The sequence below is a fragment of the Hypomesus nipponensis genome, chromosome 21, assembly GCF_054491055.1.
Source record: "Hypomesus nipponensis isolate SF chromosome 21, ASM5449105v1, whole genome shotgun sequence".
NCBI classification, from domain to species: Eukaryota; Metazoa; Chordata; class Actinopteri; order Osmeriformes; family Osmeridae; genus Hypomesus; species Hypomesus nipponensis.
Window position 1 is genome coordinate 6,764,977 of NC_140381.1, and position 27,899 is coordinate 6,792,875.

The 27,899-nt window shown below is 44.4% G+C and overlaps 2 protein-coding genes across 6 annotated transcripts in view; both read left to right on the forward strand.

The window, feature by feature from the left end:
- The window catches only part of prkcaa (protein kinase C, alpha, a), a 106,886-nt gene extending 100,001 nt beyond the window's left edge, over nucleotides 1-6,885 (forward strand). For all 5 annotated transcript variants that reach the window (XM_084684786.1, XM_084684787.1, XM_084684790.1 and 2 more), the window contains one exon: nucleotides 2,779-6,885. In XM_084684786.1, the coding sequence (XP_084540912.1) occupies nucleotides 2,779-2,943 (165 nt within the window). In that variant the 3' untranslated portion in view covers nucleotides 2,944-6,885. The remainder of the gene's footprint in view (nucleotides 1-2,778) is intronic.
- Nucleotides 6,886-9,782: 2,897 nt separating this feature from the next.
- Nucleotides 9,783-27,703, forward strand: LOC146237664 (voltage-dependent calcium channel gamma-5 subunit). The gene is made up of 6 exons (XM_084685448.1): nucleotides 9,783-10,012; nucleotides 20,278-20,518; nucleotides 23,397-23,483; nucleotides 24,943-25,083; nucleotides 25,345-25,490; nucleotides 26,024-27,703. The coding sequence occupies exons 2-6, from the start codon at nucleotides 20,323-20,325 to the stop codon at nucleotides 26,279-26,281; spliced, it is 828 nt and encodes a 275-aa protein (XP_084541574.1). The 5' UTR covers nucleotides 9,783-10,012; nucleotides 20,278-20,322; the 3' UTR covers nucleotides 26,282-27,703.
- The last annotated feature ends 196 nt before the right edge of the window (nucleotides 27,704-27,899 follow it).

The following is a 27,899-nucleotide window of genomic DNA, read 5'->3' on the forward strand; positions in this document are numbered from 1 at the left end:
TGACGTCAACCACGACATGTCAACATGTTCATAACCCAAGTGGTTGCTACCCGCTCCGGTGCTCCTTCCTGCCTGGGACCCAGTCAGGGAGAGAGGCTAAAAGAGATCCCCAGGTCACCGAGTTGTTGGACCAAACAGAAAAAGTTCCCCCGCTGGAACTTCTAATGGCATCAGGCACAGTCATTTATCATACCCAATGAGGCCCTCAGAGTGCTTCTAATATGCTTGAGTGCAGGAGCTCGCGCGTGTGCATGTGCGCATGCTTGTATGCGTGTCTGAAAATGTGAGAGAGAGATACAGAGAGAGGGAGGACAAGAAAGAGAGAGAGAGAGGACGAGAGAGACAGCCAGACAGGAGAGAATCTAAATAGGTCAAGCTGCGTTGTGCGTTGTGTTTACAGAAGACAAAACAACCACAATGACACGCAGGCTGTTTCTGCAAGTGTCTTTTCTTTGGAGGGGGGGGGGGGGGTGACAGGGAAGGACAGAGGAGATTAGGAGGGAAGATGAAGAAATAAACATAGGGAGTTGGTGGAGCTTGTCCACCTCGTGACATCCCTCTGAATGTAGGGCAGAAGGAAGTGATGGGCGTCATTAGTCATAGAGGGTCTGAGGGGCTGACCGTCGGAGGGAGTCTGGGAAATGCAGTCTGGGACGACGTGGAGAATTAGGAGAAGTGTGTGTGTGTGGGAGTTGGGGACAGGGAGCACATGAGAACTCTACTGTCGTTTGTCACCGAGTCAAAGGTTCCCCCGACCTCTCTGTGACCTGACCGATCAGAGCTGCTCAGGTGTTCCTGCGCATGGCTCCGTCTACACGGCAGTGTACCACCAGAGAGCTGATCGATGGAGCTTTTCACCCGGAGCTTTCCACGCCATGAGTGGAGCGAGAGAGCCAGTAGAGCTGTTTGGGGTGGCGTGGCCAAGCGAATCCCCAGTCACTTTCACTGGAGAGGGATTCCTAATGTCTACACAGACACATCCTCTGCTCCATACTACCCCAGACGTCTCCTGGGTGATCTCAACTGTGACTGGGAAAGATTGCCTAACAGCTCTCAGGGGAAGTTTTGGGGTGAAAAATTACGGAAAAATATTGGGAGAATATATCTTTTGACAACGTTCGAGGTAAGCCAGTGGAGATAGTTCAAGGGTTTGTTCAAAAGTCAAGGGCATTTCTGCCGCAGGGTTTCTGTCAGCAGGGTGGAAAGGTATGCTGGGTAATGGAATGTCACCTATTTACCACAATGCCTGGATGGGAAATTGAGGCCCTGGCAGGTTCACGTCTGGATATTGCACACTTCGGAAGGCGGCTGGTGTCACACTGATTTCGTCTTTCTCCAATATACAGCAGTGCATGGTGTCTTACTGATGTGAGGCCATTTTCTTCCTTGGTTCATCTTTGGGTTAGGTGCAAGAAATGAATTATTTCTTTTTTTTTGTATCAGTCCATTAAGGAAATGAACTAATTGAAATTCCAATATTTCAATGACTCACTGGAATTTTCTGACCTTAAAGTGTCTTACATTAGATCACAAGAAAACACTAAGAATTGTGCAAACTGGCAAGATAATCATGTAACCCATGTCATTATCACATATGCCATTGTGCCTGCTTTCAACAACTCAAAGGAATGTATGGTCTAGAATGTACAGTAGATGACAGTGATGAGATGCCCTCCCCCCCCCCCCGGCCCCCACACACAGGTGACCTCGCCTTGTCAACACAGCTTTGAAGTGTTAATTAACACGATCCCGGATATGACAGGTCTCTCTGTCTTTGATAAATGATTGTCCGTCCTTCCTGAAAGGCCGCTTTCATGTTTCAAGTCCCAGAATGCATCCTCCGGCTGTGAATATACTGGTTAACCCCTTCGGAACATCATCGCCACTGCTGGTTCCTCTGATCTTGAGGCCCAGCCACTCATTTACATCATTTGAAGTGATGTTTTCTGTTGTTGAATAATCAGGTTTTGTGGTTAGTGTGAGCCCACCCACCCGTACCTAAATAAGCAAGTACCAAAAGAGTGAACAAATCGAGATGCTCTGTCTAAGAGGAGGGTTTCTGGGTAACCTGGCGCCCTCGATTGAAGAAGGTCTGACTCTGTGTTCAGCTGTTTGCCCTATGGCAGATGACTCACCCACAGCTGCGCCAGGGTTACTTTGCAAATCAGGCATCCGGTTGCATTATAATCCAGGTTAACACTGCAGCATGTAGAGCGTGTCATCAAATGGACTGGGATTGAGGACGGAGGCTGGACTAGGATTAGGAGGCCAGGGGGAATAGGCAGGATCAGGTGCAGAATACCTTTCATGCTCTGGAAAACAAAGAGAGGGAGTCTGGGATTTAGAGTAGCACATTTGAACCGCGTTTCAAATCGGCTCATGTACCGTCCTGGTCGCTCTGTCCAAAAGCGCTGCTGAAGGGATGATTATGTACAGAAGACTGCTTCAGGGCTACATGGATGGGCGGCTCGTTCTGCTGTTGTTTGTAGTGCAGTGAGCACAAGTGGACCCAAGTGTCTGGAGCTGCTGTTACAGTTATGATGTCGTGATCCAATCCTCCTTGGGTCATGCAACTGGAGAAAAAAAACACCTGCTTACCGGCCTGGAATGTTTCACATGGCGATGGGACATCTTATCCGATCGCTCTGATTGTTCTGCTCTGTGTGTGTGTCCCGTTTGCAAACGACGGACCTGCATAGCCCTCCACTCAGTAGCTCCACGCCTCTCTTCTTAACGCCTCTCAACCCTCTTTCTCTCTCTCTCTCTTTTCCCCCGCAGGGCGGCAAAGCGGCGGAGAACTTCGACAAGTTCTTCACGCGCACCCAGCCCCAGCTCACGCCGCCCGACCAGCTGGTCATCGCCAACATCGACCAGGCCGACTTCGCCGGGTTCTCCTTCATCAACCCTCAGTTTATCCACCCCTCCATCAACAACACAGTATGAGGAGAAGGGAGGGGATGGCTCCAGCCTGGACCCCCCCCCCACCACCAAACCCCCCACCCTGCACCACACACACACACACACACACACACCAATGTCCCCTCTACTCCCATTTAGCCAACACGGCAGAATCTGAAAACACACTCCTTAGCCACGGCTTCCCTGTTTACGTACCTCCGTTTGGGATTCTTGAAAGAATCTGTCCTTTTAAAGTTGTGCTCTGGAATGACTTGAATTGACTTGGCCAGTGCTGGTGTATCATGTGGGGCAGCATGGGGGAGTTCAGAGGTTACGTCTAAGATGTCTAGGATGCAACTGCTGCTTGGAGAGAGGACTAGGCAGGTATGAGACCAGCTACTGAACGGTGGAGGGAGAGTTCTCCATGAAGCAATGCCAGTTTGTGATTAGAGACTGATGGACACGCGACACCTAACAGTCTGTCGTTTGCAGACCACCTGACCGAAACCCATTGCTAGGCGATTTGATTGGTGATCACCACCACCTGTTAGCGAATTATACCTTTTTTTGCAATCCATGAAAGGACGGGAAAGGCAACAGGCCAAAGAGGAAGAACAGAGGGCGGGATCGATGTGGGCATTGCACATCAAGAGTAGTGCACACATGCTCTAGTCCTGTTTACAATGGGGTGTCTTTGGTAATGTGTACATTGACACCGGTGTACATCGATTTTCCAACAAAACAAGTCCCTTTATTAGATAGACAACATGGCATGCCCAACCAAAAACATACACAAACACACACACGCACATAGACTGGCAATATGTTGCCACTAACTTGTCTTGAATTGCAGGTAGTATTGTTCCTTGTGGTTAGGTTTACAGCCATTAGTAGACCGGCATAGCAGCAGTTAACAGTTGATATTTGTACAATGTCATAACTACGTTTTAGCAAAGCGAATATGACATTGTTTATTGTTTGACAAGACATCTGTAATGACTGCCATTAGCATCAAACACTAGTAAATGACAGTATGCTCACCATCCTAACATTACTGTTCTGCCGGGCGTCCCACTTATCAAACAAAGACTCTTATTGGTCGATGAATCTCTTTAAAAGGATGTCCTTCAATCGCTGAAGTTCCTAATTACGTATTCATGCGATTTTTGGAAGGAAACTACTTGTACTCCTGAGAATGTTTGTTGTTGTTGTTTTGGAGGATTTTGACTAGAAGAAATTGATGACAAGTTATTGTTTATAGTTGAATCATGCAGATGAATTAGATGACATGCCTGCTCCATATAGCTACAGTATCTTGGGCTTGTATAGAGACCCATACGAAGGCTAATCTTGGGTTCAAAACTGTGTTCCAATACCTTGCTAGAGGTTTCATTCAATCTGGCTCTGTGAAATTGGTAGAGATCATATAATTATTTAATTGTCTCCAATCATGTTTGTTTAATGTGATGTAATCATTTTTCCATAATTTCTCATTAACTTTAACACATACCAGTGTATTAACTCTTATGTAAATATTCATGAGTTATTTTGAAAAAATATATAGCAACTCACAGTTTTTATACCAACAACTGAATGTGCTTTTATTACGTTAGGGGTAAAACATATTTCTATGTAAAGGGGGGGGGGGGAACACACACAGAAATGATCAACTTTGTAACAATCTTGGTGTTCAAGTCTTTCATAAAGTCAGGTTGAGAAAATTGCAAGAAATATCTGTACAACATTTTTGCCGATGATCCCAAATGTCAATTTATTCAAGCAGTTTGTTTTTCCTGGTCTCACCACATATCCAAAGTATATGAATGTGAAGAGTTTGCTGACTGGATTCACGCTTAGGGGCTCATGATCCGGTGTCTAATAGCTATCCCTTCTGTGTCCGCATGTTGTTGGTAGGAATCAACAGTGCATGTGATAAACTTAAATGATGCATGAAACTAAGTACCGGGCCCCCTGGTCTTAGAAGTAATGTTTGACTCCCTCACAACACAGGTCTGGGGTCAGTTAAACATGCGCAGGCCCTGGCCACAAGCCGGCAGTTGTTTTGAAAGCTGACCCTGGAGCTGATTGAAATGGAAGCTCCATAAGTGTGGTCTTGGCCAGACCAGTGAGTCCACTTGCTCTCCAATGTCTCAAAGAAGGGGTTTTTGTTTGTTGTAAATGTTTGTGTTGTTTGTCCGTGAGATAAGTTGGTTTTTCGTCGTTGATTTTGTTCTTCCCGCTTTGCTCCAGTAATTCAAGAATGTTTAACGGAAATATCACTGTTGCAACTCATATCAGAATGATATATTGATAACTTTTAATAGATTTATATGCTACCCCCCCCCGGCTTTTTCTAAGGGTGTTGCTCTCCTAATGATTCCTCGCTAACCTTTCGTCTGTGCCAAACCAGAAACAGCCAGAACCCGACAATAGCAGTGTTGCACTAGCTTTAGTCTCGCCGATGACTGTGGCTGGCAGCTCTCTCGACAGGCCGAGAACCCTGCCAAGGCCACACTCACTCTGTCTGTCTCAACCCGACGCGCTCCGCGCTAAACATATGTAGCCGCGGGGGCGCTCATATATATCGATGTCAAGCAGTTCCGATGCCAGTCAACTAGCCAGTCAGTCTCACCACAGTGTTGTTTATGTACTCGCGTGCGTGTCTCACCCCCCGATCAGCACCTCTGCATGTGTTTGACATGTGTGCTTAATAGCCAGACAGCAGTAATGACGACTTCTCCTTCTGTTTTAACGCCGCTCTACTTTCCCCTCCTACCTCCCTGTGCCTGGCGATGAATAAGCATGTCCGTGAGCGTGTGTGCTTGCGGGGGAGCATTGAAATGCATTCTGAATACGTTTTTAAGGACGTGGCATAAACACGGAAGGATAACAGACAGGCGGTTGGGTGTCTGAATGCATGAACGAACGACAAATGTGTGGATCGAGTGAACTATATGTATTGATTAATGTATAAACCTTGTGCCTCCTCCTGGCCTTTCTCTAGCCCTGTCTGGGTAGCTCCACTCCAACTCACTCCCTCCCGACCCCTCCTTTCTCAGTGCCTGGGCAATACATCTCCTTATTGACGAAGCCCTCATCCTTTTCAGTTCCTATAGGTCGTTTTTTTTCCCCGTTCCAAATCCCGTTTGCTTTGACACCGCCCTCCCTCTCTTGATCATCTGTAGGAGATTTGACATGGGAAGGGGATTGGCCAAATGTATCTTTAACTTTTCCTTTGTTTACATCCCGCTTCGTACATATATTTTTCTTTTCAAACGTACACACGAGTCCACAGATTTAGAGTTCATGTAAACAAATGTTAATTGCTCTCGGTTCGTGTTTCCTGCTTTGGTTTGTAATGATTTTAGATAAATGTTGGCATTACCTGTATTTGTTTCTATGACTCTTTAGTGTTGAGTTGATACTCTCTCCTTCTGATGTTTCCAGACCTGGGTTGGAAAAAAATGTCTCCAATACTCTTGACTCGTTAGAGCTTGTCTGAACAGACAGGTGGCAGTGGGTTAACAAACATGGTTCCTAAAGGTCAGACAGGCTCAATGGAGCACAGTGAACGTATTTGACAGGATTTGAACATACTATTCAACCCAGGTTTGGCAGTATCCTGTTCCGTATGAAGAGAGGTAGAAGTGGGCCTTGTTGGTGTTCGTGTAGAACACAGTCTAAACCATGTGCTGATTCCCCTCTCTCATACGGTCTCTTAACCTCTCTCGTTTCTGTTCCTGTGTGAACCAAGCGCTTCTTATGTCTTTGTACATACATCATTTAGATATCTACGTACATGTCTGTAAAAGAAAGAATATATTGTATTTTGCAAATGGTGTATGTTCGTTCTAACTCCTAACCCCCAGGCCCCTATCCCTTAACCCCTTGAAATTAGTCTTGAGCTCCTTACCTTGTAATCAATTGTGTCATTTGTACCTACTGTATGATAATGCAAATTAAAAAGACAAAACTATAGGCACACAGCGTCTGTCTCTTGTTTGGTGATTCCTTTCATTGTGTACATGAAGCAAGATGTCCAAGTGTTTTGTACCATCTTTCCTTCTTCATACCGGGCAGAGTCATGGGAAGAAGGTTAACAAAACCTTTTCATGAAACAAATGGGAATGACAAAGGATGTCATCGATTTGACAGGTAGGTAAATCGCTAGTATAGGGAGTGGATGTGTGATAAGCGAACGTGGGTGTTGTAAGGTGCAGAGCAAGGACAAGGGTCGCCACAAAAGAATGCGCAAAATGTGCTCACAGAGAGAGGTATCCTCTGTCGTTGGAGGGGACCAGTTTTCCAAAGGCCAGGTCACAGGTGTGCCCCATCAGTAATCACGCCCTGCCTGCCGTCAAGCGACTGTAACAAACAGACACAGAAACAAGACAGGGCGAAGAAGTCTGAAAACAAGTCAAAGTGATTTTCCCTTCCCAATATGACAAGTGTGTTCATGTGAGTGTTTAGTCATAGCTCATCTGTTTTAGAGCCCAAGTTACAATTCCATCTCGTTGTCATAAGCCTAACTCAGCACACTAATATAGGACGTCCTAATCCTCCCTCAAATGTTTCTGCATCGGTCATGATTATTTGCAAGTTTACAGTTTGACACCAATGCGGAAGGATAAGTCACACGTTAGGTTGCCTATTTTACATGCAGGGATTGCAGACATGAACACGTTTGGCTCAAGCAGGATTACGATTGAAAGAATCCCATATTTTGGTGCGTACTTCTTTTTCCTCCTCATCACGAGGAGAAAGGCGGGGAGAACGCACACACAGATAGACACTTCATGACAGAGGAGCCCTGAAGATGCATTTATTGAAGTGTTGAATATTTCATTGCGGAGGCCACAATTCAATCCTTGTTGCGCTGGCAGCGCAGGCTCCGCTTCCTGTCTAAGGACTTGGCTGTTGGCACACTTCCTGTCAGAGGACTTGGCTGTTGGCACACAGCCTCGCTGGAGTTGGGATGCCAAAGTTTGAAGTCGGGTCCGGTCTGCTCGCCGTCCCACATGGATTCATATTGTTCAGCCTTTGGCAGGAGAACCAGACAAACAACAAAAGAGTTTCTGTTGACTGGAGCTACGGCACAAGTGCCAGGAGTTTGAGGGCCCTATAAAAAGATATTCTACTCAAATATGCAGGATCGAACTGGTGGCCATATAGACACAACCCATCAACATTTTTCAATGATTCCTCCTTTTCACCTAACCCTTTACGATGCCACAGTAACAGAGATAGTCGATTCTTGCTGGGAGGGGGGGATGTGTGTGATAGCCTGTATGCCTTGTGTCTGTGTGTGTGTCTGTGTGTGTGTCTGTGTGTGTGTGTGTGTGTGGTGCTCCTCTCCATCAGTATTCTTTATATCCAGCTGATGTAACATGTGCATGTCTGTGTCCATAATCACCATGTCAGAAAGAGAGGCCGGGGAGTGCAGCTCTCTCTCTCTCTCGTTCTATCACTTTCTCACTCCCTTTCCCGCTGTTGATGACTCCATATCGCCCTTCTTGATCACTATAATGCTGCAAACCCTCCTTTCCACACTCATGTCATCATATTTAGGCGTGTACCTTGGTCGCTCACTCGTCATTGATCTGATTAAAACACTATTACCTGTCCTTCTGTCCTCCTCTCTCCTCTCTCCTCCCCCTCACACCTTCATGTTATCTTGTTAGTATTGAAGCAATAGGACCCTCACAACATGCCAACTGTTCTAGAGACTTAACAGATGAACATGGTGTTCTTTAATGCTCTGGGTTTCATACTATCACAGAACGGTTCTGTCTAATGGTGGGTTCTTGTAAGAAAGGGTGGGTTAGGGAAGAGGTTCCCCACTAGATCGTTTGCCCAGGTGTTTTATTACTTTAAAATACTTTCTTTCGTATGATTTTTTCTTCATTCTTTTTTAATGATTTGACAAAAGTTCTGAAACTTTGTGTTTACACTGAACCCTGTAGCCAGCTGGTGTGCTGTCTTTTGCATCGCATCGTTTCAGTTCACTAGTTACACACCACAAATCCGCATCTGGTAAGGTATGGGAATCCAACGCTTATAAATAAGGTCTTATGGTCTAGACCGTCTGCAAAATATGCATGGTTTGTAGGTAAAGCACAAAAAGTGAAACGTGTTTTCATTCACACTGTAAAAGCACGACGTACAAATCTCAAACCTCCTGTTTTTGCTAATAGTTTGGCGCTGGCCTTGGTCCTGAATGTACTCTATCGCCAGCAGTCGGAACGTCAAAATTAAACGATTGGACGCTTAATCTTAATATACATTAAATTTAGGTGAAATTATAGCGTCATGGGACCATAGTGCTAACCAGTAGGTTACTGCATATGTTAGATTGACGTCTTGGAATGTAACCTTCTAGCCTCTTTATTATGCATTGTAGTGTGATGCGCCAGATGCTCATCAATAATTGAATGAATTATATGCGTCACGAGTGGTGATAGTCAGTGATGAATTTAGTAAGAAAGCCATTCAAATTATAATGTCATGCTCTAGCCTATTTATATTAGGGTCTGTGCACACGGGAAATGGCATAAGCAAAACAATTCGTTATAATCACAAATCAGACATAATCAGGGGGGAAAACACAAAACAAAATGCTCATGCCTGGGTATAGTTACATCCATCAGATTACCTGATAAGAATACATTAGGGCACATTTGGAGGGAGGGGGACAAGGTCAGACCCAATTGGTTAATTTACTTGCAGTCTGCACGCAGTCTTCGTGTGGCGCTCAAAGGAGAAATAGGGGAGGTTACCGAATTCCTCCTAGAACCCACTTTAATTCAAAATGAAGTCGATTAGATTGTAGCCAACTCAACCAAAATCAATACATTTTAAACCTGGAGTAAGAAACCATACTTTTGTTTTGAATATAGACTACGGACGGACCCTTTTCCTATCCAACTGCTGCCCACCTGCTGGAGCGAAGCTTCGTTGAGTGCGCACGTCGAGCCGATTCCAAAGCGCGCCACGCATCCCTTGCCCACAGCTTCTCCACTTGCCAACAGAAGACAAGTGTATACCGCGAGCATTACAAGAGAAGATAGGGAAGCATAGGGTAGAACTCCGTCCTCGACGAGAATTCTTCGAGAAGGTAAGTCACGTTCGTTTTTATTCACATGTTTCATATTCCTGGGTGTTGATTAGGTACAAGTGAGATCATCTCATAATCATGCCAAAGTAGTTCGACTAACCCGACGACCGGAATCCGTTTTGAATGCATATTTTACAGGCGCGCGTAAAAATAACTTAGTGTTTCCTAAATGTAATTAAACCGTTTAAAGTTAGCTATCAATTGACATTAGAAAAGTTACTATTAATATTCGATAAACGGTTTTGAGCATCACAAGACAGGTCACCAGAAGCGCACATATCTTTATGTCCAACTGTATTATCCTCTTATGGAACACTGTTTTGCAGGAATAAAACATTAAAAAGTTACACATAGATTTCAATAGTTTGTCCGAAAAGACAAGGTCGAAAACTGTCCCATTTTGACCTAATTCATTGGTGAGGGGTTCAGCAGAAGGAAAACGAGGTGGCTATAGATTTTTGTCTGTGTTTGTTATTTCACTTGGACCCAGCAAATGGGACTTTTGATGATCGACAATTTTGAGAGCGAACGCACGGTAGTTTGAGACCAAGATAAAGAAAGAGGACCTATATGTTTTAGGTGTAATAGCCCTTAGATTTCCAAAAGCGACACTAACAGTAGCAAAGACCGTTTTTAAATGTGCATATACGTTTTATATTTTATTAATTACCATTACACATGGGGTCATGCACGTCAATTACGTCGTCGCTATCAATTAACCTGTAACATAACATAAACTAATTATATCCCACTTCACAGCCCCCACCATTATCATTTTCAGACGGATTGAGTAAATTGTAACAGTTCAATGATACAGTTATATTGAAACAACTGCAGTGGTTAAGTTGGACTTGGCAACAAGCCACTTTCTTGATGCCAGCCTAAATGCCAGGGGGGGGGGGGGGGGGGGGGGGGGCAGACAGGCAGACAGACAGACAGACAGAGATTTTTATGAATGCATTCCCTACCCAGTGTTTCACAACAGAGAAATACGACCACAGGCACTGCTCCAATTGTCCACTCTTCCATAACAATGTACCTTTACTGGGGGAGTGGCAAGGTAAAGTAGCTTATTGTACCTATAGGGATTGTAAAAAAAAAAAAAACATGCCAGTTATAAGACCTTGCCAAGAACTGTGTTTAAGTGTTTGTTATCATTTAACAGGAGCTTTCATCCAAATGGACTTCCCTGTAATGTGTTCAGTGTATGCGTGGCCCACACACAGGGGTCAAACTCTCAGCCCGGATGTTGCAAACCCCTTATTAAACACCCAGTTGAATATAGCTTTATTGTATTCAAGTCATATCTAAAAAGCTATGTCATGAAGGACTGTTCACCTTTCTTTGTGGTCTGGCTGGTTCAAACTCCTGTCAACACAAGTTACAGGAGATGAAAACAGAGAAGCCAGATCAGAATAGGATAGAATTGGATGTTCCTGTTTAAGTCACTGTCAGACAGACCTTTGACACGTCAGGAACACCTCCTGCACATTCAACCGGGGGGGAAAACTTTGTCCGTTGTTTAATGATCCCGGCAGTGATAAATCACGAGGCGTTTGGTTGTTGGAAGTGTTTCGACTATGCCACTCACGACGCTGCATTTACAATACATTTAGTCATTTAGCAGATGTTCTTATCCAGAGTGACTTACAGTAAGTACAGGGACATTCCCCCCGAAGCAAGTAGGGTGAACGGCCCTTGCCCAAGGACACAGCATCATTTTTGCAGGGAGGGTTGCCAGGAATCGAACTGCCAACCTTCTGATGAATAGCCCGATTCCCTAACCGCTCAACCACCTGACCAGAGAGAAGGGAAGGGAGGACGTTGTGGCACTGTTTGGGTCACGGCCTTGACAGGCGTGGCCTGGCGATCGTTCGTGTCCTTGGGATCCTGCCGTCGACCCCTACCCCTACCCAACATATTGAGACCCTGTGGCTTAATAGCGTCACCATTGTTAGGAGCATGCACTCCCTTAACCAACAGCAGAAGCCCCTGGAGGTGGCCCAGATTAGAACCACATGACTAATGGCTTTTCGTTTACCCAGTCGGCTTGTTAGTAGGGGTTAAGCAGGGTTCATATGCAAACGCTATAGTCTCTCTACTGTCCACAGTTGAGTAGAAGCGATAGGCAGGGCGCACGGTATATTGGTGCACATATACACTGTATGTGTGTCTTAGTTACCGTTCATGGTAAAGAATGCATAGCAAGTAGGATACATATCCAGTTTAGAATCTCAATGGATTTTTAGAGAGCTGAATCAGAACGCTGTGGAACAAACTTATTCGAATGCATACTGTTCCAGGAGTTATGGTTTCATCCAGGGCACCGATCACCAGAGTTGAATTGAATGTGAATATTTTAAAGTCAGAGTGAAATTCAGTTAAATGAAGAGTTCGAAAGAGTAACAAAGAGTGTGTATGTGTGTGTATGGTATATTTTCTCTCTCTCTCTCCCTCTCTCTCTCTCTCTCTCTCTCTCTCTCTCTCTCTCTCTCTCTCTCTCTCTCTCTCTCTCTCTCTCTCTCTCTCTCTCTCTCTGGCTGTACAGATGGCTGACTGACAGCCATATTTCTTTCAGCTTGTGTCTGTCTCCTCTCCTCTGAGATAAAAATGTGCTCCTCTGGACGCGGCATCCGGCCAAGCATCCCTTTTCTGCTTCTCTCCCAACTTGTTCATCAGCTAGTCAGCTCTCTCTAACGGCGGGAACCAGGCCTTTGTGTGGTGCACAAAGGCCTCATTCCAAGTTTTGCACTTAAAGATGAAGAGGGCAGAAGGGACAAATATAGAAAATACACGTCATAGCCCATTGCTCTGGGTGTTAAAGTGCATTGTACTGTTTGTCCTTATTTGAATCAATGGAATCTCGGCAGCCATTTTGTTTCACCTGTTGTGCTTCTTCCACTGGAGAACAATACCGTTGTCGGCCATTTTGCACACTGCAATATGTCTGTATAAAATTATGAACCAGGTTATGAATGAGCAGAATACTGTAGTTTGTCCACTTTTATTCACTTAACTCTCATGTTTCAAGTGTATAGAAAAAGTCTATGAAGAAACTCAGTGTCCTTTGGTATCTCATTTCAGCTACACAAAGCTTATCTGACACTTTCAAATGAGAGAGTTTCCATGCTGCACTCAGGCACCTCTCATCATTAAACCCCATTCCCATTCTTAAACCCATTTTAAGTCTTCAGCTATTAACTCAAACGAAGCAGTTACAGCAAGTGATATAATTACAATACTCTGGCTGAAAGAGGAGGGGGAGATGAAGAAAGAGAGAGAGAGTGACGGAGTGAAGAAAGAGAGAGAGAGTGACGGAGTGAAAAAAGAGAGAGAGAGTGACGGAGTGAAAAAAGACAGAATAAACCAGGCAAGACAAAACACTTGCAAGGAGCCTTCCCTTAGGTGTATTGGTAACAGTATTTGGAACAGTAGAAAAGATGCATGGGCCTGGTCCAGATCTGCCCACGCTGGTTAGCATCAGATCAGACATTACACTCCTGACGTGATCTGACAGATGCCAGTAGAGGAGGAAACCTGCTCTGAGCGGTCGGATGGATGGAGAACGGTTTGAACACTCAAGCTATTTCTCCAACAGTTCTCTTTTGTTTTAAGGGGAGGTTTCTTGTAATGATGGTGATTAGGGGTTCCTGGTTTATTTTTGTATTATATTTACTTTAGATGGAACAACAGTGCTTGTATTTGATCAATAAAGTTATCCCTGTTCCGTAGCTCGTCCCTAATGTCAACGTTCACGATGGAAGACACGTTTATAATGGGAAAGTCAAACACATGCTGCATCCCATAATATCAGACATGACATCCCCCTCGACACACTCTTAATGCTCAAGAAAGCACGAGGCGTGCCCGGAGACCGGGAGCAGTTTGTAGGTCAGGGAGACAGTGCTTTGACGGCGACAGTGGTTGTCAAGTGTCTGTGTGTTTGTGTGGCGGAGCGTTGCCCTGTTAGTGCCTCAACTCAGAGTAGAAACAGAGGGCAAGGCAGGGGGAGGGTAGCCACGGCGCTCGTTGCGTAAGCTCTGTACCACAGCTGTGTCCAAGGCAGCCTGACGTGTCCGAGGCAGCCTGACGTGTCCGAGGCAGCCTGACGTGTCCGAGGCAGCCTGACGTGTCCGAGGCAGCCTGACGTGTCCGAGGCAGCCTGACGTGTCCCCGTCGTGTCCCAGGGTCAGGCGACTGTCCTCGGGGTCCCAGAGTCCTCTCTGAGGACCACGGACCACCAGACCCCCTCCCCCCATAAACTCGTGAGGCATGCCCAGTGCCTAGCGACCAATGACCAATCATATAAACTAGGTCAGTTGGCACTGACAAGTCCTCGACAGTGACAGGAAGAAAGCACATGCAAATGTGTTTGTTGTTTTTCTCTTGGATTTGTTGATTTTTCCTATTTTTTATTACTAGGGCTGATTGTTGCGTGTGTCTGAACTCAATGTTTTGATTAGAAATACAGTCTGGCAACCGCTTCTACATGCATTATCAGTCTACCTCACTTAAAAAGGGGCAACTTGGCTTCGACAATAGCCAATCCATGTGATCCCTTGACCCAGAAAAGCAAATCAATTAATTGATTCTTAATAGTATTTAATAGGCATACCTCTGTCTTGCTGCCCTCATCAAAGGGCCGCACAGCTGTTAAGTTACAATTGTTTTTTTTCCCATCATTTTCCCATCATTGACTTTCCAACTGTTGTGTGTGAGACCCAGTGTTGGTTTGAATCAAGGCTGAGGCAGGTTAGAGGCGCACTAATTGAGTGGGCGGAGTTAAATGACCTACTTTTAATGATGAAGCTCTCCTCTTCCAGTGGTGCTATGCATCTGCCACATCTGTTGTTGATGGCGCTTGGCCCTCTACTGGCTGGGGATGGAATATACCTGGATTTCTCAATTCGATTTCAATACAATCGAAATAACAAGAACGTTATTGATTGATACAGATATGTGACACTGTCAGTTGGACCAAAATAGAGAAATTCTCGACTAATTCTGTAAATATGGCCGTATAATGTAAAATAATGTCCTGTCATGACTAATGTGGTGAAAAGGGATGGCAACATAGAAATACATTACCCCTTGAGGTTCAACTGTCTGAACACATCAACAAGTTTGAGATTGACTTAATTTACACTTTACTCACATGTTTGCATGTTGGTTCAACATAATGTAGGCCTATTCATAAGGATTCAGAAGCCAATATGTTCAACCCCACTATATACTGGCTTGTATCCTTACAAACGAAAGACTCTGTTGTCTTATGAGCGTGAGGTGAATTAGAAGGACGCTTGCAGGCATGTGCGTATTCAAGTGGACCGTGTTTAGATCTGATGCCATGGAAGAGTAGTGGAAAGCAGGTGTTGTCTCAGCAAATGGTTCGAGAGACTGGTTGTGTTCACTCAATAGTTCACCTCCAGGTTACAAAACGTACATAGGGCTGTGTTTTTGTTGAGCTCATCTTTGTTGCCATGGTTTGAAACGTGTCCACACATCTGCCCAAGGGCGGATCTAGAGATTTTCATTCGGGGTGGCAACGGGGTGGCAGAAGGAAGTTGTTAGGTGGCCTCCTGGAGGTGAATCAAACCCAGAGTAGGGGGGTACAGTACTCCCTATGGTAAATGATTATGCTAGAATTTTGTAGTTTAGATTAAACAGTAACATTAATATTATTTATTGAAATGTTCTGTAATGTACAAATAATATTTGTCCATAGGAAGATTGAGGTTCATGTTGTTTAATTGTAACTTGTTTCATTACATGCTCTTATGGTTCTTCCCTTTGGGACTGTTTTTTCACAATGTATGCTTCATGTTTTGGATACCCGCAATGTTTGGGGCCATCTCGTTGTTATGATCAGTGACCTATGCACTTTTGTAAAGCTCTCTCTTGGAAGTCGCTTTGGATAAAATAAAAAATGTAAATAAAAACTTGGGGTGGCAGTATTTTTTATTGGGGTGGCAGCTGCCACCCCTTGCCACCCCTTAGATCCGCCACTGCATCTGCCGTTAGCCTCGAAGGCACTGGCTTCAGGGGCAGGTTGTGCCATTGTTCAGTCATTAGTTAGTTCAGTCATTAGGAATTAAAATGCTGTGTTTGTTCAATTGATTACATCTGCTCAGCAGAACTCAAATAAACACAAATGATAATCAGCTAATATGTTATTACACGTGTGCTGGAGAAGAAACAAAAACTTTTGTTAAAAGATTGATTTTTGGATTTTAAGTCGATATTGGATCACTCAAATAAAGATTTACCTGAGAATAAATATTTTTTACCAGCCCTACTTAAAAGTGCACTGCAAATATCATGGTCTCCATCTGAATCAGTTCATAGGACCGTTGTTTTGTGATATACGTTTGTTCTTATTGAGTATTTTTTAAGCATTGTGTTGGATTGTAAATAAGTAAATGTTGCTCTGTTGGCTTCTGGTCACAGACCCGATGTTTCTAGAGACTGTTGAGAAGGCATTTGAATGCATGCAAGACTGCAGGGCTTTCTGGAAGTCCCTGTCTAGGCCCTGAAAACTTCAAATGGGTAAATGTGGTCAATACACAAGCTTCTCTGATCCGTCTGTCTTTATAATCCTGTAGGCGGAAACCTGCCAGTGGAGTGAATTAGGATTCATGATGGATTGAAGTGTGTGTGTGTGTGTGTGTGTGTGTGTGTGTGTGTGTGTGTGTGTGCGCGTGCGGGGATCTAAATCTGTGTGTATGCCTACGCGTACGTTCATGTGTGTGCGTGCGGAGGGGGGATCTAAATCTGCGGGTATGCATGTGTGTGTGATTATCTGTTTCCTCCTAGACGTTTTCATTTCATACCAGTTCTAATTGCAAGGTGTGACATCATCACTGCTCTATTGGGACAACTAGGGATGGTAGAGACACACCAATGAGATGTGTTAACATGGACTAAATAACACATCGATTCTTTGCGCCACAAACTCTGTTTGAAAACTCCACAAGATTATTCTTATGACTCTGTGTAAAGGGATACTGTAAGTATATCTTTGGGTAGCACACAGTCTTCCCTCTGACCATCGAACTAAATACCTTGTATGATTGTAGGCTACTACGCCAGCCTACTCATTTTTACCTAAGACACAGGTCTCAAGTGCAAAGAGAGACCTGATTTTGTTCATTTTTGGGGTTATTTCCAAAGCTGAGTGTTGCTAGAAAAAAAACATTTACCGTTGCTGTGCTGTTGGAAAGAAATACTGACTGCTCAGGGGTGGCTAACTAGCCATAACTTAGCGGGCTAATGATGCCTCAGCAAGCGAATACTGCTACTTGGAAAACTCTATCAGAGAGAAGAAAAAAGAGCATCAATCTGTCAAAAAAGGTGGATGAATATTTTACCATTTCTTTTTTTAATGTTTCTTTCTCCATTATGTGTCAAGGGAATGCTCATGCCTAACAGCCATTATTTCAATGTGTCATCGTGGAACTTGGACTGGAGAATAAATGGAGGGAATTGCAGAGTTTTTTTCCATTATAGCCTAAAAGCAGAAACTTTTTTGTCTCCTCTTCCTCGATCTTTCCTCAACTTCACTACTTATTCATTCGAGTTGAGTGAATGCCAGAACATAACAGCTATACGCCCTTCAGGGAAGCTTGTTCCGCACCAAATTGGCCTTGCATGAAACACAAATATATTTCTTTTCTCTTTTCTGACCCATTTGACCTTTTTCTTTTTTTGGCTAAGAAAAATAACAGCCAGACTATTAAATCAATAGCTCTCTATTACAAAACATAACAGCAACCACATACTCTGTAAACAGACATAACAAATCACATTCCATGTCTTTATTGTACCTTAAATCATCCAGTATCTAATCCTGAAGTTTCCTTCATGCCCAGGGTATGAGACAAAACTGTAGGATTAGTCTAGAGGTTTGTTATGGCAACACTCTACCTTGTTCTATCTCTCTCCACACATCCTGGATCCTTGTCTCTCCATCCAAACACTATCTGGCTCCTCAGGATACCAACACCGTGATGCATCTGTGACACTGTCGTATCAAGTCTGGAAACCAAGATGGAGACCCATAGTCTTGACTCTCAATTTTATGTTACTTTGTCACCAATTTTGGTCACAAAAAATCTTTGTACCTTGTACAGCAAAATAGCAACCAGAAAAAGAAGGCCAAGCTATTTTAAACTATTCCCTGCAAATCCACAATCATCCACAGAGTAGGTTGAATACCTGCATCTATTTTTGCCTGATTGCCTGAAGGGCGGCCAATGACTACCCACATTTTGAAACCACGCAAAGTGATTGGCTCAGCTCCCTGAGCGGTTGACGGTGTGTACGAAAGGCCTTTGTATAATTTCAACAGCTGATTTCATTTCTGTCAAAAGGCGTGGGGGTTCAAACTGGCCTGGTATTTTTAGACGGCTGGGTAATGAGGTCTTAAACAGGCATTGAGTACACAGCCACACATTCAGTACGCTTGGCTCACTCAAGACACTGACAATGGTGCCCGATATCCAGAGTATAACATCCATACCACATTACATGCTAGCATTCAACATGCTAAAGAAGTTGCCGGTAGGCTATTGCCTGGCTGCCCAGTATAAGCCTAGGTTAGTGCTGTACAGAATGGTTTAAAGTACGGGAATTCTTCTTTTTCTTTAAATAACCTACTTGCTCCCTGTTCCTTCTTGTTTATGTACTAACCCTCTCCTCTGAGAATGGTTTGTGGGTTTGTCCCTACCCGCTCAGCATTATCATCAATGGGTCTAGTCAGACAAGCCCCGACTTGTGACTCAGTTTTGACGAGGAGTTTTGAAATTGTGACTTAAGGAACTAGATATAACTGCTTCCACTGTTCTCCTGCAACCCTGTCTCAAAGATTTCAAATACAACTTTTTTATATAGTCCTTTCTTACAAGCAACGTCAGACAGGGCTTTGCCAAAGCATAGATAAATGACTTTCAACTCTCACACAGGGAAAAAAAAGCTTCATAAAAAAGTATCATAAAGATTCCTATTTCTTTCTGTAATGTTAGCTGGACCACAGGGAATTATAGCATAGGTCATTGCTCATATAGCCTTACTTAGTTTCCTACTAAGTCAGCCACGTAATAGAGATTGCATGAGGTCAGGGAGTAACTGTCGCAACAAAATCTGTGAGTGAGCACATTAATGATATTTTCCTCAGCATAGAATACATACATTACATTATCTATCATGTTTACAACCACTGTTACTAGTATAGGAATGTTTTGAACCGTGAACTGTCAAAAGATGTTGAATTTATTGGGACGAATTAAGTCTAGTGGGGACTGAGAATCACTCACACGAACATACACACGCGCTTCGTGTTCCGAAACTCCCGCTAGGAACTAGTGACAGCAAACAGAGAAGTCATTATGTAAATGTGAATCCCTTTTCCAAACACATCCTATGCCAAGCCACCATGTTCTCCAGCTCTTGGCTAGAGTAGGCAGCCGTCACATACATGAAGTGAACTGTGTTATTGGCTGATGAGCAGAACAATCAGAGCGCTCACACCTAATTGGCTCTGATTTACATTTGTCTTGCCACACTGCCATATCAACTCTGAGGTGGGGTGGCTGTGTAAAAGGCAGTTATTTCTCTAAACGTCTCCGATTTAATGCAGCTCAGTGTTAGATTTCCGCATCACTTCACTCCCGCTCTTATTAAGTGCCAGTGTGTTGCACATAATTGACTGTCAAATGTTTTTCGGTTTTTGGAGCAATCGACTGTTAAAGGGGACTATTATGCACTCTATAACAAACCCTTTTTGCAGTTCTCACCAGAAAATGGTGAGTTTCTTTAGTCAAAATATTTGAGGTGGGGGAGGGGGCAGGGTGTAAGCAAGATGGAGGGCAGTCTGATGAGTCACAACATAGTTCAGTCGAGGGTAATTTAAGCACACGCTCTCAGAGCACTTGGCACGAGGCATAGCCTGGCTCTTTAGAAAATTCTAATTTGCGCTCGAGAGAGATTTTGACGTTTTTGATTGGTGTGGTCCAAAATTGTAATGACACTTTTCTTAAAAACTTTAATCAAAACTAAACTCAAAGTGCAAAGCAATTAAGGATTGAGGCTCTTGAAATCTAATTGATCTGGTTTGGGTCACAACAAGCGATGGAAGAAAAAAACGGCTATTGCTTGACAATAACAAACCATTCTACTGGAACCAAACAACATACAACCCATCCACCAAATTCATCCGACTCAAAATCAACTCCTTCAACTTCACCCTCCTTTTCCTCTTCCTCTCACAGCTCCCTCTTTCCGCCAGTGGCGCCCCCTGCTGTTACAGCCGTGGCATGACCCTATGCGGTCGGAAGGCGCTGACGTTGCTAAGCAGCGTGTTCGCCGTGTGTGGACTGGGCTTGCTGGGAGTGGCCGTCAGCACCGACTACTGGCTGTACCTGGAGGAAGGAGTCATCCTGCCCCTCAACCAGAGCACCGAGGTACGCATGTCCCTCCACTCAGGCCTCTGGAGGGTCTGCTTCCTGGCTGGTAAGACTTCTGACCGCGTGGGGGCGTTCTGTTGGCACACCTGGGCCGGGGGGGCTATTTGTTCCACTAACTGTTGTTCAACACCTGAGGTGGATTCAATGGGGACGTTCCAAAAGTGCAAATGTTTGACGTTAATCTAACGTGCCTAACTTGTCACGCCAAATGTTCTGGTGTTCCACGTGTGTCTAAACCCATATGATGGTTTTACCCTTTGTGTTCACCTCATGTAAACTCGGCCAAACGGATGCTTTGCTTGTTTGGAGTCCAACCCATTGGCCTGTGTTAGTAGTGGTGTCCATTCACATTCTGACAGTACTGCAAGGTCATCAGCCCCATAGATCACACTGCATGGTGAAGCTTCCCATCGACATCCCTGCACTGGCTGGTAATTAGATCACCAGATGTTGGTGTTCTGCGCAGAGCCTCGCCTCTAAAGGGACTAATGGGTCAGTGTGCGTTTTAGGGCAATTGAGTGGCCTTATTGGCGGCTTAACTGTTCTAGACGAACGGTTTGACCCAGAAACTGGCACCACCACCATTGGGTGAGCCTTAATCAAGCAAGGCAAATGTTGTTTCCCAGCTCTGCTCCGCTAACATTGTTAGCATCGGAGAGGATGAATGGGGTTGTGTTTGGACTATTATAGACGCAGCTGCAGTTCAGTGGGTGAATGCTAACAGCTATGTGAATGCTAACGGTTATGTGAATGTAAAAAGCTATGTGAATGCTAACAGCTATGTGAATGCTAACTGTTATGTGAATGTAAAAAGCTATGTGAATGCTAACAGCTATGTGAATGCTAACAGCTATGTGAATGCTAACAGCTATGTAAATGTGAGCAGCTACATCTATACGTAATTGTATAGTCTACTTGTGGATGAAAACACTCGGACTTCAACTTGATACATGTGGTTTTCACTGTGTGTGAGGCTGACAGAGAGCACTTAGCAGTCCGACTGAATTTCTAGAAACATATTTAGTAAGGGGAAACTAGCTGATGCATCGAGTGCATTAGAGCTTTTTGGATTTGGGCTTCTTTTCATTAAGAAAGAGAGAGGATTGAGTGCACACCGACTTTTTGTAATGTTATGTCACACAAAAATTATAGTCTAATAACGTACCAACGGAAAGTTGCAGCATAATTTGATTTTATCTCACATTCAATCAATTTCAGTGCAGCTCCAAGTATTGCTATTGAAATAGTTGTCTGGCAGAACCATTAAAAATCCATTTGCCTCTGTCTCAACACAGACTTGTGTGCCATTCATATTAATGGTGCTTTTTCAGTTTGCTTTTAATAAACGTTTCACATTAGCTAGCTCCAATAGGCATGTTATTGACAATTTCTCCAAACCCATTTAAGAGAAACAGGGAAAAGTTAACACATAAGAACTGCACAACAAGCACAAACCAAATTCAGACTGACTATTGTAACACACTATAAACCAAGTTTATTAAGGCCAAGCCAGTTCGGTAGTAGAAAAAGAAGTAATAAGATCCAGGAAAACTCTTCCCACAATGACAACAGGCTTAATAAAAGGGGCAAGCCTTCCTATGGCACCACAGACTTTACCTTAATAAAATTATTGCCAGACTGACAGCGAGGGTCGTCTGTATTCCAGTAGGGTTAATTACTGCCCAGACTCTGCCCAGAAGCATAATAAGAGGGAGATATAGAGTGAGAGTAAGTGTGTGTGGAGAGAGGGAGACAGAGAGACATCGTGCAGGAAGCTGAGAACAGATAGAGAGAGGTGACAGGTTTGACAACTCGAATGCTGTTCCCATCCCCTTTCCTTCTTCACCCCCCCCCCGCCCCCCGTCCTCCACATCCCCACCCGCTGACACCACCACCACAAACACATACAACCCCCACACACACACACTTTCTCATCCCCACACACACTCCCTCTCTCACACACACACACATTTTCCCCCACACAGACGCCTCTTGGTTTGTAAAGGTAGTGCAGGAAGTCCTGTGCTGGTGTTGTGGGGCTGTGTGAGGAGATGGAAGTGCAGGGTCACAGGGGAGTGACTGCTGGCGTCAGAACAGAATGCCCCCAAAGTAACAGGACAAGGTGCTCAAATGTAAAGCGGGCCTTTTTCCACAGGAAAAAAAGAACAACGTGTCAGAACAAAGGTTAGAGTACTATCCATGTACACTCATGTTTGCAACTGTGTTGCATTAGCCAGAACCTCCTCTCTCCCTCAAGACCTAATACATAGCTCTCTACCTTGTCTTAAAGTTAGGGTCTACTTTATACAGTCACAGTCGGCAGCATATTCCTGAACGAGAGAAAGCTCTCAGAGACAGACTGTCACTACCCCCTTCAGAAAAACATCCATGACACAATGAATGAACAACTCTCTACTCTCTGTAATATCGAACCTGCAAACTCTCCTATTGTACAATCTGCACTGGTAGTGAGTCTATTGTGGATTCTTATCCGACCACACAGGACATAACCAGCCCTTCCTGACACCAGCCAGTGTGGGCCCCCTATCCTTTGTGTGGTGGTGTGATGTGAGGAGCACACTGGCTGAATCTGCTACAGTCAGTACCGGGGCGGATTGAGAACATGACTAGGGAAGAGTGCATACATATCACATATGCACACATATCACAGGTGTTAAGGGAGTCAGGTGGCTGAGCGGTTAGGGAGTTGGGCTAGTAATCTGAATGTTGGCAGCTCGATTCCTGGCCATGTCAAATGACGATGTATCCTTGGGCAAGGCACTTCACCCTACTTGGCTCGGGGGGAATGTCCCTGTACTTACTGTACATTCTGTCGCTCTGGATAATAAGAGCGTCTGCTAAATGTAAATGTTATGATTGGCTGTAAGACGTGTTTTGAAAGTGTGTCTGTCTCTGTGTTCCAGGAGAGGAGAAGGGACGTTGTTTCACCATCGAGTACATGATGCCCACCAACGTCCAAATGACATCAGAGTCCACCGTTAGTGTGCTGAGTAAGTGGAAAACAACCATTAGCACTATTATTTTCGCAACTTCATCTGAGGACAACTAATAGCGAACATTGGAGCTGTGTTGTGTCTCTGTGGGGTGTATCTCTGTTTCTTCATTTACTATTTCGGGAGGGAGGGAGGAAGGGAGGGAGGGAGGGAGGCGTCGTGTTTGAGAGAGCGAAATCCACCTTTAGGCGTAAATAGGATTGCATCGGGTGAAATGAATGTGAGGCACAAAAAGTGATAACTATTGGATTCTCATGCCCTGAATGTTGGATTTGCGGTTTGAGGCCAAATTCACCTGAATTCCCAAGAGCTTGTCGGCGAAATCGATGTCAAACGTTTAAGAGTTTGCCTTCCAGCCTACAAATAAGGTTTTCATAAACAGGTTTTTCCTTCTCAAAGTGTGGCTGTTGAAAGATCTACGGTACAAACGAACATGCCACATGCACAAGTGCACCACACAACTTTAAAGATTACCGATAGGCTCCTACCATGGATTTCAAATATGACCTCTTGTGAGCCAACATATAGCCGGCTACACAGTTTAACCCCTCAATATCTCACATGATAGTTCATGACACAGGGCCTGGTCCACAACCCCACATGTGGCCCAGGGGGTCATGTGTTCCATATTCTCTGGAAGCATTGAGTAACCTACAATGGGACGGTGGAAAAGTGGGAATTCCATGTACTCTTTGAACTCAACCTGCAACCCCCTTTTTAGAACTTTTTCTGCTTCCAGTTGGAGTAAGAATTTCCTCAAATCCTCTCGCAAAAAAATCTTTTTCACTAATGAAAGGTTCTTTTTAAAGGGCCTAAAAACCTTTCAGAAATCATCATTTGAACGTTTCTCTTGGTTGACTGGGTGAACCCGCATGTCTCCATCGTTTCTCTATGCAGTGCTAATAGCTGCTCAGCACATACACCTCGCTCTCCTTGTTTGCCATCTGCTTGACTGTGGAGGTGGCTGTGCTAGGACTCAGTGTGCGTGGGGGAAGCAACATATGGTAGCTGTGCCTCCCTACCTATGGGAGCTACCACTCTCACCATGGGGGGGGAGGGGGGCAGACTTTCAGCCCACTCCCATGGTTCAGACCGGAGCTTAAAGCAGTCTTAAATCAGCAGAGAAGCCTGTTGGGACAGCTCGTCTTTCTTGCCCACACACTGGAACCACCCCTGATGTCTGCACAGCGGAGTGAAACCAGAAAAAGAGCGGAGCTGCTTCTTGTTTTGGTCCGACCGTGGGGATATGATTTCACTGTTGGAAGTTGAGGATGGTTACCGAACCAGTAAAGTAGACTTCATATGAGAACTTTTAAAGCCTGAATACAGTGACTCCGTTGTGAACGAGCTCGGCGGCAGAGCATGGCCACTGCGGATGAATCGTCGAAATAGATCCTCACGAAGGCGGTTGGTGGTGTTTTAACTGTGTGGTTCTTGTGTTGTGTTGTCCTATCAGAGATGATCCGGTCCGCCACGCCCTTCCCCCTGGTCAGCCTCTTCTTCATGTTCATCGGCTTCGTGCTCAGCAACATCGGCCACATCCGCCCACACCGCACCATCCTGGCCTTTGTTTCCGGAATCTTCTTCATCCTCTCAGGTACCACGATCATAGCAGCGAGCGAGCACGCGACTGTTCAAGAAACGCCTCGTTTGTTGTTTTTCCACTTCGAAATCCAAACGAACAACCTCCTTGAAGTGTCCGATGTTGAAAACCAATGTTTTCCTAAAGTTAAATGGAAGCCATTTTTCGTCGCACAGAATGAGGCTCTGTGTTAACATGTCTCCCTCCCTCACCTCCCACCCTCACCTCCCTCACCTCCCTCCCTCTCTACACTCCCTCCCTCCCCCCTTCCTCCAGGTCTGTCCCTAGTGGTGGGTCTGGTTCTCTACATCTCCAGCATCAACGACGAGATGCTGAACAGGACCAAGACCAACGACGCGTACTTCAGCTACAAGTACGGCTGGTCCTTCGCCTTCGCCGCCATCTCCTTTCTCCTCACCGAGGTACACTTCCTGTTGGGACGTTCAAGGTTTTTCAACACTCTGGCACTGTTTACCCGTTGCCTGGCAACAAACCCTCATCTTATATGAAACTTACAGCACTTTAAAGATTGAATGTCGTGCATAAAGCTTCCGTCTGAGATGGTGAAATATAACATGGGTGGTGGAACGCTTTGTTCTTCATAAAACTCCCAGTGCTCATGAAGAAAGCAGGGCTGCTCAGTCTGGTCATAAAAGTATGATTGATCTTTATTTCTGTATTCATGAGGCAGATGGTTAACTTGGTAATATCCGCTGTCCTCCTCGGTTCTGATTCAGATCACCATATCTTCCTTTATGAAGCCATTCACAGATGAATCCTCAAACTGAGGAGTATTTAAAGAGAGATTTAGAGGCGATGAATAATCATTATTGTGCGTTAGATGTGGAGATTAGCATAATATTAGGACTGCTCCCGCAGCTCTCCAGGACTAAAAAGTGTTGCATAATGTGTTTATCACTTGTGTGTGTATGTGTTTGTGTGTGTGTGTGCTCAGACTGCTGGCGTCATGTCTGTCTACCTGTTTATGAAGCGCTACACGGCCGAGGAGATGTACAGACCCCACCAGGGCTTCTACCGGCCTCGCCTCAGCAACTGCTCCGACTACTCTGGCCAGTTCCTCCACCCTGACGTCTGGGCCCGCGGACGCAGCCCATCCTCCATCTCCTCCGAGGCCTCCCTCCAGATGAACTCCAACTACCCGGCTCTGCTCAAGTGTCCCGAGTACGACCAGATGTCGTCCTCCCCCTGTTGAGATCCCTCCGGGCTCCAGGCCCCCTGTAGGCCGTAAAAGCCTGGGGAGCGGGTGAATCACACATCCCTTAAAATGGAAGGGTCTGGCGGGGTGGGGGAGTTAAGGCGATTGGCCTGTTGTTAGAGGCTATGGAAACTAGATTAGGGTAGGTTGAGTGGGAAAGCAGGGTATACCTTTTTCCTTAAGTGTGGCTACCTCTTTTGCCTCTTGCTCCCTTGTAGTGCCGTGTTCTGCGTTTTCAACACATTGAGAAATTATAAATCTCTTATTACTTTAATTCTCTCCACCTCGTCTTAGTAAAAGTGTGATTTTACACAAGAGGATCTCAACCTGTCAACAACATGCTTATCTTTTCTTGTTAGGCCGGCAGTATTCTTCATTTTCTTTGGTCAATCTGTAGAGACTAGTCTCTCAATTAAGAAACCTCAAAGACGTTGTGTAAAGGGTACAAGCTGTAAATATGAAGTGAAATGAGAGGATCATACATTCAGTGTTATCCGTTTTTATCTTATTGACGACCATGTAGGTGAATATAATGCTGTTTGCAGAATGTTTATCACAAATACTGTTGTTCTTCATTCGATTTTTGTTTGTCATTTGTCCATTTCACTCTCAGCACTTTAATGTTGTACTGTTATAAACAATTTACAGACATAAACTTTTCTGAGCAGTAACAGACCAGGAAGCTGCTGCGCTCGTGTTATTTCGATTTGTGACAGTGATCATATTGACCCATCATTTTTGTTCAAATAAAGGTGGAGGAGAGATAGGATAACTGACGGGGAGTAAAAGGAACGTGTTCATGGTCCCAGTGGTATGTACTGTGGTATTTACCATTTTGAATGTAAGGTTTGCCAATGGAAGATTTTTGCTGTGCACTGACCATTAGTTTTTATTTTTCTGTGATGAAAAGCTTATTTTCTCTGAGCTCTTCAACCAATGCAATATATTTCGAATGGAAAATTAAAATGCAGTGCTATATAACATCTTATACATGAATGCATCATTAGAGGTGAAAATAAATCTAAATAAACGATGCCAAACTAATTTCTGTTCCAATGCGGATTTTCCATATGTCCATAGTTACTAAAACTGTATTTTTTTACGTTCTATCTACACTGTATATATTTAATCATTAAGATGTACATAGACCGTCAACATTTTTGTATAGGCTACATGTTTAATTATATGGATGTTGATTTATATCCATATGTCATGTTAGAGGTAGAGCAATTTAAAAAGGTTTTGTAATAGCAGCTTACTACTCATTGCATATTCAGAATGTGAGCTTTTGCGTAGGTTCTATTTACATACTGTAAGTGTGCTATTTCAATCGTAGTAGACAACAGTGTCAAATGGAAATGTGTGTATTTCTACAAAGTATCATTTTCATGATGTTCAATGTGCAATGTACTGTACATCTCTGGCAGAAATAAAGCATCACTTCTGTATTTAATTGGTATACCTACATTTCCTGACCTCTCTTCTTTGTCTTCATTCTTACATAATGTTATGCTACTTTCACCTCTAAACTGGATACACGAGGAGGTTTATAAAAGGGACAATTTTAAGAAAATGCCCAGTCATTCATTTTGTGGTAGAAACTCAAAAGGATACC

What these genes read in the sequence shown, in the direction of transcription:
- LOC146237664 (XM_084685448.1), top strand. Translation starts at nt 20,323, where the DNA reads ATGACCCTATGCGGTCGGAAGGCGCTGACGTTGCTAAGCAGCGTGTTC. An exon ending in GTCCACCGTTAGTGTGCTGA is followed by an intron (nt 23,484 to 24,942) that starts GTAAGTGGAAAA and finishes TTGTCCTATCAG; the next exon opens with AGATGATCCGGTCCGCCACG. An exon ending in TCTCCTTTCTCCTCACCGAG is followed by an intron (nt 25,491 to 26,023) that starts GTACACTTCCTG and finishes GTGTGTGCTCAG; the next exon opens with ACTGCTGGCGTCATGTCTGT.